The sequence below is a fragment of the Engystomops pustulosus genome, chromosome 5 (assembly GCF_040894005.1).
Source record: "Engystomops pustulosus chromosome 5, aEngPut4.maternal, whole genome shotgun sequence".
In the NCBI taxonomy this organism is placed as follows: domain Eukaryota; kingdom Metazoa; phylum Chordata; class Amphibia; order Anura; family Leptodactylidae; genus Engystomops; species Engystomops pustulosus.
In genome coordinates, this window is record NC_092415.1 from 132,989,309 (window position 1) to 133,004,556 (window position 15,248).

General features: G+C 43.3%; 1 protein-coding gene across 1 annotated transcript in view; it reads left to right on the plus strand.

The window, feature by feature from the left end:
- SACM1L (SAC1 like phosphatidylinositide phosphatase) overlaps positions 1-15,248 on the plus strand; it is an 82,451-nt gene that overhangs the window by 24,959 nt on the left and 42,244 nt on the right. The window contains exons 8-9 of the mRNA XM_072153092.1: positions 1,211-1,312; positions 13,200-13,285. Coding sequence (XP_072009193.1) covers positions 1,211-1,312; positions 13,200-13,285 — 188 coding nt within the window. The remainder of the gene's footprint in view (positions 1-1,210; positions 1,313-13,199; positions 13,286-15,248) is intronic.

The window sequence follows — 15,248 nt, forward strand, 5'->3', positions numbered from 1 at the left end:
AAATTACAACTATTAGGATTTGATGACTGACCACAAAAAAAAAAAATATATATAACATACACTTTAATGATTGAATGGTTTGAATCTTCTCAATGTAGCTGCATCTTATCATAAACGTCACAGATATCAAATCTATACAACAGATGGCAGCAAATGTCAGTAAAGTACAAAAAGGCTTATGAGCCTTATGTGGTCAGTCATCAAATCCTAATTGTTTTAAATGAACATGGTAATAAAGATTATATGTTTTATGTGAAAAGAAGATAGTTGTTGTTAGATGGATGGTTGTTCTTCAGCATTTGTGAGTGAACACTCCCATATGAGTAAACCGGGCACTACATAATCTTTAGAGGTCATATGTTTTGTCTCCAATTTGATTATTTGAACAAGCTATGCTCTGATCGCTTGTTCAATTTCTTATTCACTTAACACAGTGTAATACAGACCTTTTGTGGTCCAGTTAAGTCTTGAAACTCCTTATATGCTGCCGGTCATGCGTGACTACGGCAGGTAAGGAGTTAAAGCCAGCACCCGCAGCTTCTGGTACCGCCCTTGTTCTGGAGCCGGTGACAGAAGATTGCTGTAATAGTACTGTATAATGCGAAACGCACATCCTGCCATGCAGTACTATTATGTCAAATGTCGGGAAGGGCTTAAAGAAATCTACCACCATAGTCAAGGATTAGAAAGCAAGCACACTTACATTCTGGTGTGTACCCTCTCTGGCAGGATCTGCTCTTCTTTTAGCTTCTGATGCCCTTGTTTTTACAAAAAACTGCTTTAAAAGTTTTGCGTCTGTGGGGCTCTGGGCATCGTAGGTGTTAATTGAGTCTGGAGACCTTTAGGCCCAATTGCATAAAACCTTTGTTTTTCTGGAAAAAAAAAAAAAAAAAAGTCATCAGAAGCTAAAAGAAGAGCAGATCCTCACACACACACCAGCAGTTAAGTGTGCTCAGTTTAAAATGCTTGATCCTGGTGCCTTCATGTGTACATGTAAGCATATAGTTTCAAAGTACTTAACTCATGTAAGCCATAAACCTGCATTACAGCATGAAAAACAGTAGCAAGGAGATTTTAAACTGATATTGTCTAGTTTCTTTTCCCTCCTTTTCAGTGCTTTAAAAACTGATTATTGTTACAGACCTGGGTAGCAATGCTCACGCATGCCATTCTTGCTTCAGACTTTAGTTTTTCTAAACTGTGTTTCCAGTCATTGCTATACATTCCTGTTATGTTAATGGAAAACACTTTGATTGGATTCTCATCTCAAGAAGAAGTTGTTTTCGAGCTGGTGTAAGATACTATGTTCGAGGTAAGAGTAGCAAAGAGGAAATAAAATTGCATGAAAACTGTGCTGTCCTTATTTAAGTATTTAATCAATATAGGATCATTAAATGACACTCTATAGCATCTTTTCTTCAGCAGAAATAAATTTAAATGTCTCATAAATTATATGAGGGCTTGAGCCAGTAACTATTCTCCTGACATGTCCCTAACATTTTGGCCTAGTGGCACATATCATTTTTCTACCCTTTTTTTTTTTTGTTTGTTTGTTTAGGGCTTATTTTTGCAAAATAAGTTGTACTTTTTTTTTTTTGTAGTGGTGTTCATTTAGGTTGCCTATAATTTTAGGTTATTTAGGTCACTCAGTGTAGATTTACACTCACCTTCTTGTGTTGAGCAAGCGGCACAACACACTTTATAGTTGGATTGAGGATAAGAAGAACCGCTGCTACTATTCTCTTTATCTCTGCTAGTATTCTCTGTGTGAATACTGACAGAGCTAAAGAAGCGTTTCCCTTCAGGGATCAGGCGCAGTGATTTCCAGGAAAAATGTATTTGTTAAAAAACTTGTTCCATTATATGACAATGCAGATGTAAAAATAAAATGGCCCTCAGTACGCGTTTCGGAACCCGGAATGACTCCTTCCTCAGTTGCATTGGGTGAGGAACTGAATGCAACTGAGGAAGGATCAGTTCCGGGTGCAAAATGTGTATTGCTTGCCATTTTTATGTTTATTTTATTTTTACATCTGTATTGTCATATTATGGAACAACTTTTTTTAACAAATACATTTTTCCTGGAAGTCACGGAGCATGATCCTTGAAGGATAAACGGGAGTATCCAATAGATACCCACACTTTAATGATATTTCACTCATTTTGGCAAGTTTTTTGACTATTAATTTTGCACCACTTACTGTATGTATGGCATATTTGTTGTCATTCTGTGGGTCAGTACAATTTGGACAATACCTAATTTTTTGTTTTGCTAGTGTTATACAATGGAGACACTAAGGTTTTTTTTTTGTAATTTTTTTTTCTTCACCATCTTCTCAGAGTTGTTTGTTCACTTGTTTGTGACACATATTTACACAATTTTTAAGCTCATTAAATGGGCTAAAGGGGTTGGCCACTTTTACCTCATGTTTTTGTAATGGGTGTGGGGGTAGGATATTAGGTAAATTACCAATATGCATCTATTAATACCATTTATACTCGATTATAGGCTGAGTTTTTCAGCAAAAAAAAATGTGCTGAAAAACCCTGCCTCGGCTTATACTTGAGTCAAGAAAAAAACCAAAAAGCGTACTCACCTTCTGACGCCCCCTCAGGCAGGTTCTCTTCAATACATCGCGACCCCAGCATCGGCACACACAATTATGTCAAGGAGAAGCTGACGTCACGATTCCCACCCTCAACTTGTACTCAAGTCAATAAGTTTTTACATTTTTTTTGTGTTAAAATTAGGGGTCGAGTAAATATACGGTAGTTCTGCACTGCTTTCCTGATATGTAGAGTTAAGCGTCTTTTACTTCATCAGCCAGACATTCCTGTTCATAAAATGGCTGCAAATCGAGGGTCATGTGATCTCTGTCCATAAGCAATTGCCCTGCCAGGACCTTATAATGGTATGATGAATGGAGACAGGAGGCTGAGACATGAATGATGAAGACAGGAGGCTTCACTTTAAATATCAAAAAAGCAGATCAGAACTTTTAATAGATGTAAATGGCCTAATATCCTGACACACACACACATGAAATATATATTTTAAAGGTGTTGGTCTCTTTGCCTCCTATTTTTTGGACAGATGGGAGAGATCTGAATGCAGCGATACAAAAATTTGGGGGGATTTTAGTAAGTGTTTTGTTTTTTTTAATAAATGAAATAAAGAGTGATTTTTGTTTTATTTTTTATGTATACTGTATGTTTTTATACAAAATTTTCATTGACTGCAGCTGATGTTTTAAATATTTTTTGTTATCATCTCTCTGTACCCTGTACCCCTTATAACAATGATGCATGGAGTCCTGTTATGCAGTTACTTTTACAAACTTTTTAAAATTATTTACTTTTCTAATTATTTGCAGTGTCTGGCTGTCACAGTGATCATTTTCCTGGATAAAACTTTTAATAGTCTCTGGGGTATAGCTGTACAGTACTGGAAATTTGATAATGATACTTAGTGAAGTACGATTCTCGATACCAAAAGCATACTATAGCTTTTGAGAAGATACCTGAAAAGTTTTTTTCCCTGGAGATTTACACCACATCCAGTGAGGAGCACTACCCCCCCTCCCCCCATCCAGTGAGGAGCACTACCCCCCCCCATCCAGTGAGGAGCACTACCCCCCCCCATCCAGTGAGGAGCACTACCCCCCCCCCATCCAGTGAGGAGCACTACCCCCCCCCCCATCCAGTGAGGAGCACTACCCCCCCCCATCCAGTGAGGAGCACTACCCCCCCCCCATCCAGTGAGGAGCACTACCCCCCCATCCAGTGAGGAGCACTACCCCCCCCATCCAGTGAGGAGCACTACCCCCCCATCCAGTGAGGAGCACTACCCCCCCCCTAATCCAGTGAGGAGCACTACCCCCCCCCCATCCAGTGAGGAGCACTACCCCCCCCCCCATCCAGTGAGGAGCAATACCCCCCCATCCAGTGAGGAGCAATACCCCCCCCCCATCCAGTGAGGAGCAATACCTCCCCCCCATCCAGTGAGGAGCAATACCTCCCCCCCCATCCAGTGAGGAGCAATACCTCCCCCCCCCCATCCAGTGAGGAGCAATACCCCCCCCATCCAGTGAGGAGCAATACCCCCCCCCCCCCATCCAGTGAGGAGCGATACCCCCCCCCATCCAGTGAGGAGCGATACCCCCCCCCCCATCCAGTGAGGAGCGATACCCCCCCCCCCATCCAGTGAGGAGCGATACCCCCCCCCATCCAGTGAGGAGCGATACCCCCCCCCCCCATCCAGTGAGGAGCGATACCCCCCCCATCCAGTGAGGAGCGATACCCCCCCCCCATCCAGTGAGGAGCGATACCCCCCCCCCCCATCCAGTGAGGAGCGATACCCCCCCCCCCATCCAGTGAGGAGCGATACCCCCCCCCATCCAGTGAGGAGCGATACACCCCCCCCCATCCAGTGAGGAGCACTACCCCCCCCCATCCAGTGAGGAGCACTACCCCCCCCCCCAGTGAGGAGCACTACACCCCCCCATCCAGTGAGGAGCACTACACACCCCCCCCCCATCCAGTGAGGAGCACTACACCCCCCCCCCCCCATCCAGTGAGGAGCACTACACCCCCCCCATCCAGTGAGGAGCACTACACCCCCCCCATCCAGTGAGGAACACTACCCCTCCTCCCCATCCAGTGAGGAACACTACCCCCCCTCCCCATCCAGTGAGGAACACTACCCCCCCTCCCCATCCAGTGAGGAACACTACCCCCCCTCCCCATCCAGTGAGGAACACTACCCCCCCCCCAATCCAGTGAGGAACCCCCCCCCCCCATCCAGTGAGGATCACTACCCCCATCCAATGGCAATATGAAGGATTGTTGAATTCGGCAGGGGGTGTGTAGGGTAATGTGTATGTTGGAGGGTGGGAGCACTGAACAGCAAATCTACATGGAACCAGGCAGGTGAATTTACCATTTACCATATACACACACACTTCACTTGGTCCAGAGCTCTGGGCACCTGTGCCATGCTGTCAGTGAGGGCAGTGTAGTGCACCCCAGGGTCACTGGCAACATGGCACAGTGAGAGGAGATCTGAGCCAAGGGCAGTATACATGCGGCCATAGACTTGTGTCATACAGGGCAGTTTGGGACACTAAACAATAAGCACCTATAGTTGTTTAGTGTCCCAAAGCTACCTGCCTGTTGCCTGTGTAATACACACAGAGCAGCTCCTGTCCTCCTGCTTCTCTGTACTCACTGGGCACAGGCTGCTGTAAGCTCCCGCAGTTCCCTCTCACTCTCCTCGTGTTCCCGGGCTGAAGGGGGAGGGAGTGGAGGGGCGGGCACTGCCCTGCTGCTGTGTCTCCAGGCAGCACTGTTGGGTACAGAGCAGGTCTGATGCAGCCCACAGTAAGAGAGATCGCTGGAGGTCTCGGAGATCGGCAGCTTTTCCTGCCTGGCCAGTTCTACAGAGATGGCAGTGGAGATGGTGTGCGTGCCCTCTCTGGCACGCGTGCCATAGTTTCGCCACCACTGTTATAACTGTTTCACTTAGTCTCTGCTTCCATGCAAAAGAGGAGCACTAAACTGTAATCATTATTACAGATTGCTGTTCCAAGGATAAGCAGAGACTTGCTGTATGTGATTTATCCAAATCCCATACACACACTGCGGAAACAAATGATTTATCTATGACCCACAGCATGTCCTTTAACTGCTGCACATGCCGGTGCGGAATTCAAGCTTAAGAATTCAAAGGTTAAGCTCTTCCCTGTGCCGCAGCAAAATCACAGCATAAAACTGCATCTGAATCCGGACTGATTTGTGTACTCTACATATGTAAACTTTTGAAACTTTTACAAATCTTCTTTGAGTAGTAATTGAACACCGATAACTTGCACATTGGAATTCAGTGGGGACACATGTTCAGTTTTTCTTGCATGTGTTGCAATGAGATCAGATGTGGATATCAAACACAACTCTGATGACACTTAAGTCCGGTAGCACTAGGATAGCACAATTTCTGAACAACTGAGCGTTGGTGAATTGCAACATGTCTAATGGCAGTGTGGTGACAGAAAGCCAGCAATAGGAAAAGCCTCCAAAATCCATAATGCTCTCCAGTCATTTCATGTCTTGTGCCGAGCACACATAGGGCAAACAATGTGTAAGAAGAACCCATAGGGCATCCCTGAAAATGGTAGAAGTATAGGAATTGCTGATAAGGACACATACCTAAGGTACAAAACAGAATTTTCTATTTTCTTTTTTTTCTCCTCAAAATTTCATTCAATTCCACACGATATTCAAAAAGTCCACCCCCCCCCCCCACAAAACACGATATTCAAAAAGTCCACCCCCCTTCAACACCTTTTGCGTACCCACATTTTAAAATGTAGCTAGTTTGATGGTGTTTTTACTGTTTTGGGGCCATACAATTTGTGTACTAGAAGTGTGGTGCCAGAAATCTACCAATAGGAAAAGCCTTTAAAATCCATAATTCGCTCCCGTCATTTTATGTATTGTGCTGAGCCAAACTAGCAAATTCTAGATAAACCATTGATTTAGACAGTACAATGGTATGGTTTCCAAACCAATTATGTCTCGGAATAATTTTTTTACCACTTCAACATTCAATTCCTACCCCTGGTGTCCCCGTAATCAGCCATAACATTGTATCCAAGAAGCACTCATTTATCTAAAGCGTACTCTTTTCACTCATTTACTAAACAATGGTCTGAAGGTGAAAAAGAAAGATTTGATCCATTAGTAGGTAAAAATTTCAGGTTGTGGTATATCAAATTTAGCGTCTATATATTCTAATGGTAAAATGATATCATTGTCCATCAATGAAGATAGTTGTCCGACGCCAGTTTTTAACCAGTTTGCTGTATTTAAATTTAGGATCCAGATTGTGAGGGTAGTAAGGTCCGGTAGTAAGGCTGGACATTCTTAGACCTCATTCAGACGGCCATTATGGGTTCGTGATTTGGTCGCATGATTTGTGACCAGATCATGATCCCCCATAGACATCTATGGCTCCCAATTCAGCACAGTGAGCACACTTCTCTGCCTTTGGAGGGAGGAGGGGTAAAATGCGCTCACCCCTCCCACCACCTTCCCCCGGCACTGTGCACCTGACCGTGTGAATGAGCCCTTAACTACTTTGCAGTATTTTTAACAGGTGTGCATCAAGGCTTTGGTATAGCTCAGTAAATGTGATATTGGCTTATCCAGTCCTGACCATATAGTGACCCAAATACACTCACCGGCCACTTTATTAGGTACACCTGTTCAACTGCTAGTTAACACTTAATTTCTAATCAGTCAATCACATGGCGGCAACTCAGTGCATTTAGGCATGTAGACATGGTCACAACAATCTCCTGCAGTTCAAACCGAGCATCAGTATGGGGAAGAAAGGTGATTTGAGTGCCTTTGAACGTGGCATGGTTGTTGGTGCCAGAAGGGCTGGTCTGAGTATTTCAGAAACTTCTGATCTACTGGGATTTTCACGCACAACCATCTCTAGGGTTTACAGAGAATGGTCCGAAAAAGAAAAAACATCCAGTGAGCGGCAGATCTGTGGGCGGAAATGCCTTGTTGATGCCAGAGGTTCGAGGAGAATGGGCAGACTGGTTCGAGCTGATAGAAAGGCAACAGTGACTCAAATCGCCACCCGTTACAACCAAGGTAGGCAGAAGAGCATCTCTGAATGCACAGTACGTCGAACTTTGAGGCAGATGGGCTACAGCAGCAGAAGACCACACCGGGTGCCACTCCTTTCAGCTAAGAACAGGAAACTGAGGCTACAATTTGCACAAGCTCATCGAAATTGGACAGTAGAAGATTGGAAAAACGTTGCCTGATCTGATGAGCCTCAATTTCTGCTGCGACATTCGGATGGTAGGGTCAGAATTTGGCGTCAACAACATGAAAGCATGAATCCGTCCTGCCTTGTATGAACGGTTCAGGCTGATGGGGGTGGTGTCATGGTGTGGAGGATATTTTCTTGGCACTCTTTGGGCCCCTTGGTACCAATTGAGCATCGTTGCAACGCCACAGCCTACCTGAGTATTGTTGCTGACCATGTCCATCCCTTTATGACCACAATGTACCCAACATCTGATGGCTACTTTCAGCAGGATAATGCGCCATATCATAAAGCTGGAATCATCTCAGACTGGTTTCTTGAACATGACAATGAGTTCACTGTACTCAAATGGCCTCCACAGTCACCAGATCTCAATCCAATAGAGCATCTTTGGGATGTGGTGGAACGGGAGATTCGCATCATGGATGTGCAGCCAACAAATCTGCGGCAACTGTGTGATGCCATCATGTCAATATGGACCAAAATCTCTGAGGAATGCTTCCAGCACCTTGTTGAATCTATGCCACGAAGAATTGAGGCAGTTCTGAAGGCAAAAGGGGGTCCAACCCGTTACTAGCATGGTGTACCTAATAAAGTGGCCGGTGAGTGTATGTTGCAGTGGCTTTAATATTTTTCTCTTCAATGCAAAGCCAATTTTCACCATGAACCTCCATCCATATTATATAATTTGTTTGAACAAACAGGCTTGACTAGTGCAAAAACGGCGATTGTCGGTAGTGCTGCTCATTCCCAATGTTGTGAAGCATACAGTATTTCCCTAGATATCCTAGGGCGCTTATTCTACCAAATAAAGCCACTCAACCACTGTTGTTTAGTAGAAATTGTTTCTTTTTAGAAAAAGGGGGAGGAATACAACTTACAACATAGAGAATTAATATAGAACTTTTAACCGCTTCTAGCCAAGTTATAAGTATTCCAAGCCATTTATTGATATTTTCTCTAGTTCTTTGAAGTAGCTTAAAGGGGTATTCCCATCTGGGCATTTACATTTGATTAAATTCATTTGCCATATGTAATCATTTCTTCAATTGGATGTTAATTAAAAAAATGTTCCTGTGTGAAGATAATTTCTCATAAATGTAGCCATGTTGTCCCTTAGAAACAAGATAGCTTCCTCGGATACGACCACGTCACACTCTGGCAGCGGTGGCCAGACTTGCGCTATAAAGTCCTGCCGGACCACCAGGATTCAGCAATCATTACCATAGGGTGGCTGTGCGACATGTAGTAACTCACGGATATTTCATATACAATAACCTTTTGTTTCTTTGTGCACTCAATCCATCAGAGGTGGCCGTATCCGAGGAAGCCATCTCGTTTCCAAGGGACAACATGGCTACATTTATGAGAAATTATCTACACACGGTAACATATTTTTTAATAACACGTAATTGAAGAAATGTTTATATATGGCAGATTAACTAAACTGAATGTGAATGCTCAGATGAGAATTCCCCTTTAATGCTATTTAATTTAACTATAGATTCTTCTGAAGGCCCAATCTCAACCCCTAGGTATATAAAGTCTTCCTATACCCATGTAAAGGAATAATCTTAATTTAGTTTTGTTTACTAATAGAGTATCATAATTAGTTCAAATAAATTGACTCTTTTATGTTCTTACATTTTTTCGTATTTTTTTCTTAATATTATGTAATATTATTATAAATCTCAATCGTTTGTTTAAGAGCATGTAATGATGAGGCAGGCTTAATGCACAAGATGATATCACATGTTCCATGTTTATACACTGAATTTCTTCTATTTGCTTATGAGACTTAATAGACTGTGCTAGTGGTTCCATACACAAATTTAAAAATTAAGGGGGAGAGGGGGCAGCCCTGCCTCACACCTTTGGAAATATCTGAAGGCTTAGAATAAAGTGACATACCGTACTTGCTTTTATAAAGGTATCTGAAAATTGAGTAACCCTGAAGCAGCCCAGTGCACCCTGTCAAATGCTTTTTCTGCATCTATAGACAGTAGTGCACCAGGGAATCCCGCTCTTCAAGAAGCTGAACCACCCTCTCGTGGTGTCTCGTGGTTTGCTTGTGGGCCACAATGTCCACTTGATCTAATGAAACCAGAAGCATATTGTGGGTAGGATTTCTGTTTTGAGAATATTATTCAAAAATATTTTCCTATAAAGTAAAAAAAATCAAGTCTTGTGCAATTGTGAAAAAAAAGTATTTTTTCCATTACCAAGCATATGCCTCCTTATAACATGGAGTTCTTGTTCTAATAGTATTTTTTTTTTATGCCTACCCATCTGCTTGGAACTTGATTGATAGGTTGTATCAATATCAGGACATAATATGGAATTAATATCCATAAAGGGGTATTCGCATTTCAGTAAATGAATGAATGTAATTGTATAATGAAAAGTTATAGAATTTTCCAATATATTTTCTGTATCAATTGTTCATGGTTTTCTAGATCTCTGCTTGCTGTCATTCTATAGGAATTTTCTATGTTTATTTCCAGTGGACAGAAATATGACCATGGTCACATAGGTGCACAGCTCATTAGTATCACAGTGAGTAACCGGAGCGTGTGTTATAATGAGCCGTGCACCTGTGTGGGCATGGTCATATTTCAGTCCACTGGAAATAAACAATGAGACTTTCTATAGAAGTACAGCAAGCAGAGATCTAAAAAGCCATGAGGAATGGATGCAGAAAGCATATTCAACTTTAAACATAATTTAGAAGTATCCGTAAATTCTCGACCCAACTTGTGAGCAATCAAGTGATGGTTCCTTCATTTATACTCAAGGACTCCCTACCTACAACCACCATGTAAAATACCCAACCATCTTATAAAATACAAATAGTAGACAGCTAATTAGTACCACATTATACTCCATAAAGAAAATATTATTGTAGCCATCCATATGTTATAATACCCCCGACCAAACAACCTGTAAGGTATATAATAATTTATTCTTCACTTAAATTTTATTAAAGGAAAGTAAAAAATTGGAGAAGAAATTTAGAAATAAGTGAAAAAATAAAATATGATGCGAATCTCTCGTTCCACCACATCCTAAAGATGCTCTATTGGATTGAGATCTGGTGACTGTGGAGGCCATTTGAGTACAGTGAACTCATTGTCATGTTCAAGAAACCAGTCTGAGATGATTCCAGCTTTATGACATGGCGCATTAACCTGCTGAAAGTAGCCATCAGATGTTGGGCACATTGTGGTCATAAAGGGATGGACATAGTCAGCAACAATACTCAGGTAGGCTGTGGCGTTGCAACGATGCTCAATTGGTACCAAGGGGCCCAAAGAGTGCCAAGAAAATATTCCCCACACCGTGACACCACCACCACCAGCCTGAACCGTTGATACAAGGCAGGATGGATCCATGCTTTCATGTTGTTGACGCCAAATTCTGACCCTACCATCCGAATGTCGCATCAGAAATCGAGACTCATCAGACCAGGCAACGTTTTTCCAATCTTCTACTGTCCAATTTCGATGAGCTTGTGCAAATTGTAGCCTCAGTTTCCTGTTCTTAGCTGAAAGGAGTGGCACCCGGTGTGGTCTTCTGCTGCTGTAGCCCATCTGCCTCAAAGTTCGATGTACTGTGCGTTCAGAGATGCTCTTCTGCCTACCTTGGTTGTAACGGGTGGCGATTTGAGTCACTGTTGGCTTTCTATCAGCTCGAACCAGTCTGCCCATTCTCCTCTGGCATCAACAAGGCATTTCCGCCCACAGAACTGCCGCTCACTGGATGTGTTTTCTTTTTCGGACCATTCTCTGTAAACCCTAGAGATGGTTGTGCGTGAAAATCCCAGTAGATCAGTTTCTGAAATGCTCAGACCAGCCCTTCTGGCACCAACAACCATGCCACGTTCAAAGGCACTCAAATCACCTTTCTTCCCCATACTGATGCTCTGTTTGAACTGCAGGAGATTGTCTTGACCATGTCTACATGCCTAAATGCACTGAGTTGCCGCCATGTGATTGGCTGATTAGAAATTAAGTGTTAACGAGCAGTTGGACAGGTGTACCTAATAAAGTGGCCGGAGAGTGTATTTGGAACACTCGGTCCAAGCAACTTTCCCCAAACAAAGGTCATGTACCCTGATAATACAGAACAAATGCCAGAACAGGAATTTACACTAGTTTGCATTCATCAGTCATTGGATGTACAACACTCTATACCAGCGGTTCTCAACCTGTGGGTCACGACCCCGGTGGGGGTCGAATGACCAAAACACAGCGGTCGCCTAAAGCCATCGGAGCCACTATTTTATTGCATTTTTTGGCACGAATACAACATTCTTGTACATGGTTTGGGATCACCGCAACATGAAGAACTGTATTGCGGGGTCACAGCATTAGAAAGGTTGAGAACCACTGCTCTATCCTATACCATAGGTACTATAAATCCCTGTGCTAAATGGCAGAAATGTAAATGTATTGTACAAATATTTTTTTTTTTTTTTTTTTTTACTTTTGCCCAAGATCCCACTCAGTCTAAAACTTGCCTTGATTCTATCCTCATTCTGAGGCCAGTCTGGCAATTGCCGTGTTGGTGGCTCTCCTCTGTGCCCATCCTTTGGGGGAGGAGGGACTCTTACTGTTTTTTAATAAAAGTAAAAATTGATTCATAAAGTATGTTTGTTAGTTTTTCATATGTCCTTTACAATATATATTTTTTCTATTTAATGCTAGTTATACACTAAGATTCCTCAAAGGCCAAATCTCTGCATCTATTTCATAATGACAACAACAACTTACCGTATATACTCGTGTATAAGCCGAGTTTTTCAGCACAAAAAATGTGCTGAAAAACGTCCCCTCGGCTTATACACGAGTCAATACGAAAGTAAAAATTACTTTAAAAAAATAAACTTGTATACTCACCCTCCGGTGGCCCCGAAGCGTAACGCTGCACCCCCGATGTCCGGACGGCTCATCTTCAGGCATCCGCGGCCGTCTTCTGTTTTCTGCTGGGCGCCGCCTTTGTTTTTCTCCCTGGCGGCGCCTAGCATGACGTCATACTATGCACCTGCTGGGTGAGAACAATGGCACCGCCCAGCAGAAGCCTGAAGACGAGCGGGGCTCGCTGTATACTACTGGGGGCGGCTGGGGTGACTGTATACTACTGGGGGCAGGCTGTATACTTCCCACCCTCGTCTTATACCCGAGTCAATAGGTTTTCCCAGTTTTTGGTGGTAGAATTAGGGGCCTCGGCTTATACTCGAGTATATACGGTACTTTTCATGGTCTTTGTGTCCCCCAGTGCACTACACTAGTACTTTTGGTGTCCAAAGCCTTTATTTTATATAGAACTCTTTTGTATTCTGCTTTATGTATTTTAGGTATTGATTCCGAAGGACATGCAGCAAATTTTGTTGAGACAGAGCAAATCGTGTACTGTAGTGGAGGAAAAGCATCATTTGTACAAGTAAGCTTTATTTGGATATGTTTTATTCTTCTATTGGTCTTTATTTCCATAAGCCATCATTATGTAACAGCACGTCATATTATTGTCTTGCGTCAAGCCTCTCATGGCACACAGTTTGTGAAGATACAATATACTAATGCTGTTTGGCCCCTTAAAGGGACACTTTCAAGAGCTTTTTCCCACTTACCTAACAGCACCTTCATGAAAGGAATGATGTATGAATTCCTTTTTTATGTTAAAACTCGTCTGTTTACATATGAAAAAAAGAAGAGACTCTTCTATCAGTGAGGCAGTGTGTCATTTTCAATTGCCCATACCTTGGGCTTTGTAGGGCCTGGAACCACACTTTTGCTATCTGAAGAAAAGGATATTTTTTGAAATCGGGCTTGTGGATTGACGGCGTGATTAAGTCAGCGCTAGACTGCATGATGTGAGGTTGCATATCAATATTGCTTCCTCCTCGATGACTCCTCCTCCCTCGCAACAGGCGGAAAGTGCTGCACCCCACAGGTTTGGCTCGAACATTGTCGGGGCTATGTACGGCGCACCGCGATAGCTGGCCTGAGTTCAAGAAGGCGGTTTAAAAAGTCCGGACTTTGGCTGGTCCTCGGCGATCCGAGGGCTGTCTCCCGGTTGGAGGAGTGGAGGATGGTCGGCAGTTTTCGGGAGCCGCAATTTTGGCTTTCATAGCGGGCAGCAGGTGCAGCATCCGGGAGCGCTCCTCGGCCTGTGAAAGAGGTGGGAAGAGACCCAAAGAGTATCCTGAGGATACAATGCACTCCCGGAAGATCAGAAACCTGCAGTTGGAGTTCGCTCCAGACCTCCTGGCCTGTGAGAGAGACGGGGAGGTCCCATAATAGTATCGCCAATACGAGGCCCGGAGTTTTGACGGTGATTCTGTGTTCTTGGAGGATTTGCAGCCCTGTTCACGGTGAGAGCGGAGGGCGGACTGCACAGTTCGAGAACCTGGAGGATCCGGAGACTAGCAACGGGCGGCAGGCTCAGGTCCAGGATCTGTTGGTGAATGCCCCCGGAAAGTTTGAACTGTGGGGAAGGAATAAAATTGCAGTTTTGCTGTACTGAACTGAAGAACGAACTCTGATAGGTTACAAGGTTAAAAACCGAGCTTGATGGGATATGAAACACGGTGAACCCCTTGACTGCAAGAACTGCTTTCTATCTTAAAACCTACTCTGCTGATCTGCTTGAAGGAAAATATATTCCCTGGAGGGCTGAAGTAAAGAGTGGTGAGAATTTGTAACACTATTGTTTTTCTCTCTTTTTCTTTTTGTCATAGTTTTTGCCCTGGATTCAGGAAGAGTTCTCCTACGAATAGTAGGATTGATCTATAACTTGAACTAGGTCTGGACATAATAGTCTGTGTTTGGAACTGAATATAGTAAAGTATAGTTGCAAGCTACTATATAATTTATGATGACGCAGCAACAAGAACTTTTTCTGGTTTATCTTCTTGTTTGAGAATAGGGAACATTTCGGTTTTCTGCCCTGGATATCAGGAATCGTATTCCTGCGAAGATCATGAACAATTTGCAACCTGAACTGGGTCTTGATATAATAGTCTGGGCTTGTAATTGAATATAGCAAAGTATAAGCGCAAGCTATTGTATAATTTATGAGGATGCAGTAACGGGAATTATTTTCTGGTTTATCCTCTTGTTTGAGAAAAGAGGAACATTGGGGCTTTTTTACTAAGGGTCCTGCGGACGCATTTCCATCAGGTTTTCCAACGTTTTCGGGGATCGCGCCGCTCGGACCGGGATTTAGAAGGGGATTGTGTCACAGGCGGTTGGAATTTGACGGCTTTCATGCGACAGAAATCAGTGGCGGGCCATTGGACGATCTGACAGATTAGGACAGAGCACGGGATTTAACTTTAAAAATTGTGTCGCAATTGATGCATTCACATACACCGAGAGGAAGATGGTGGACCTGAGCGGCGAAG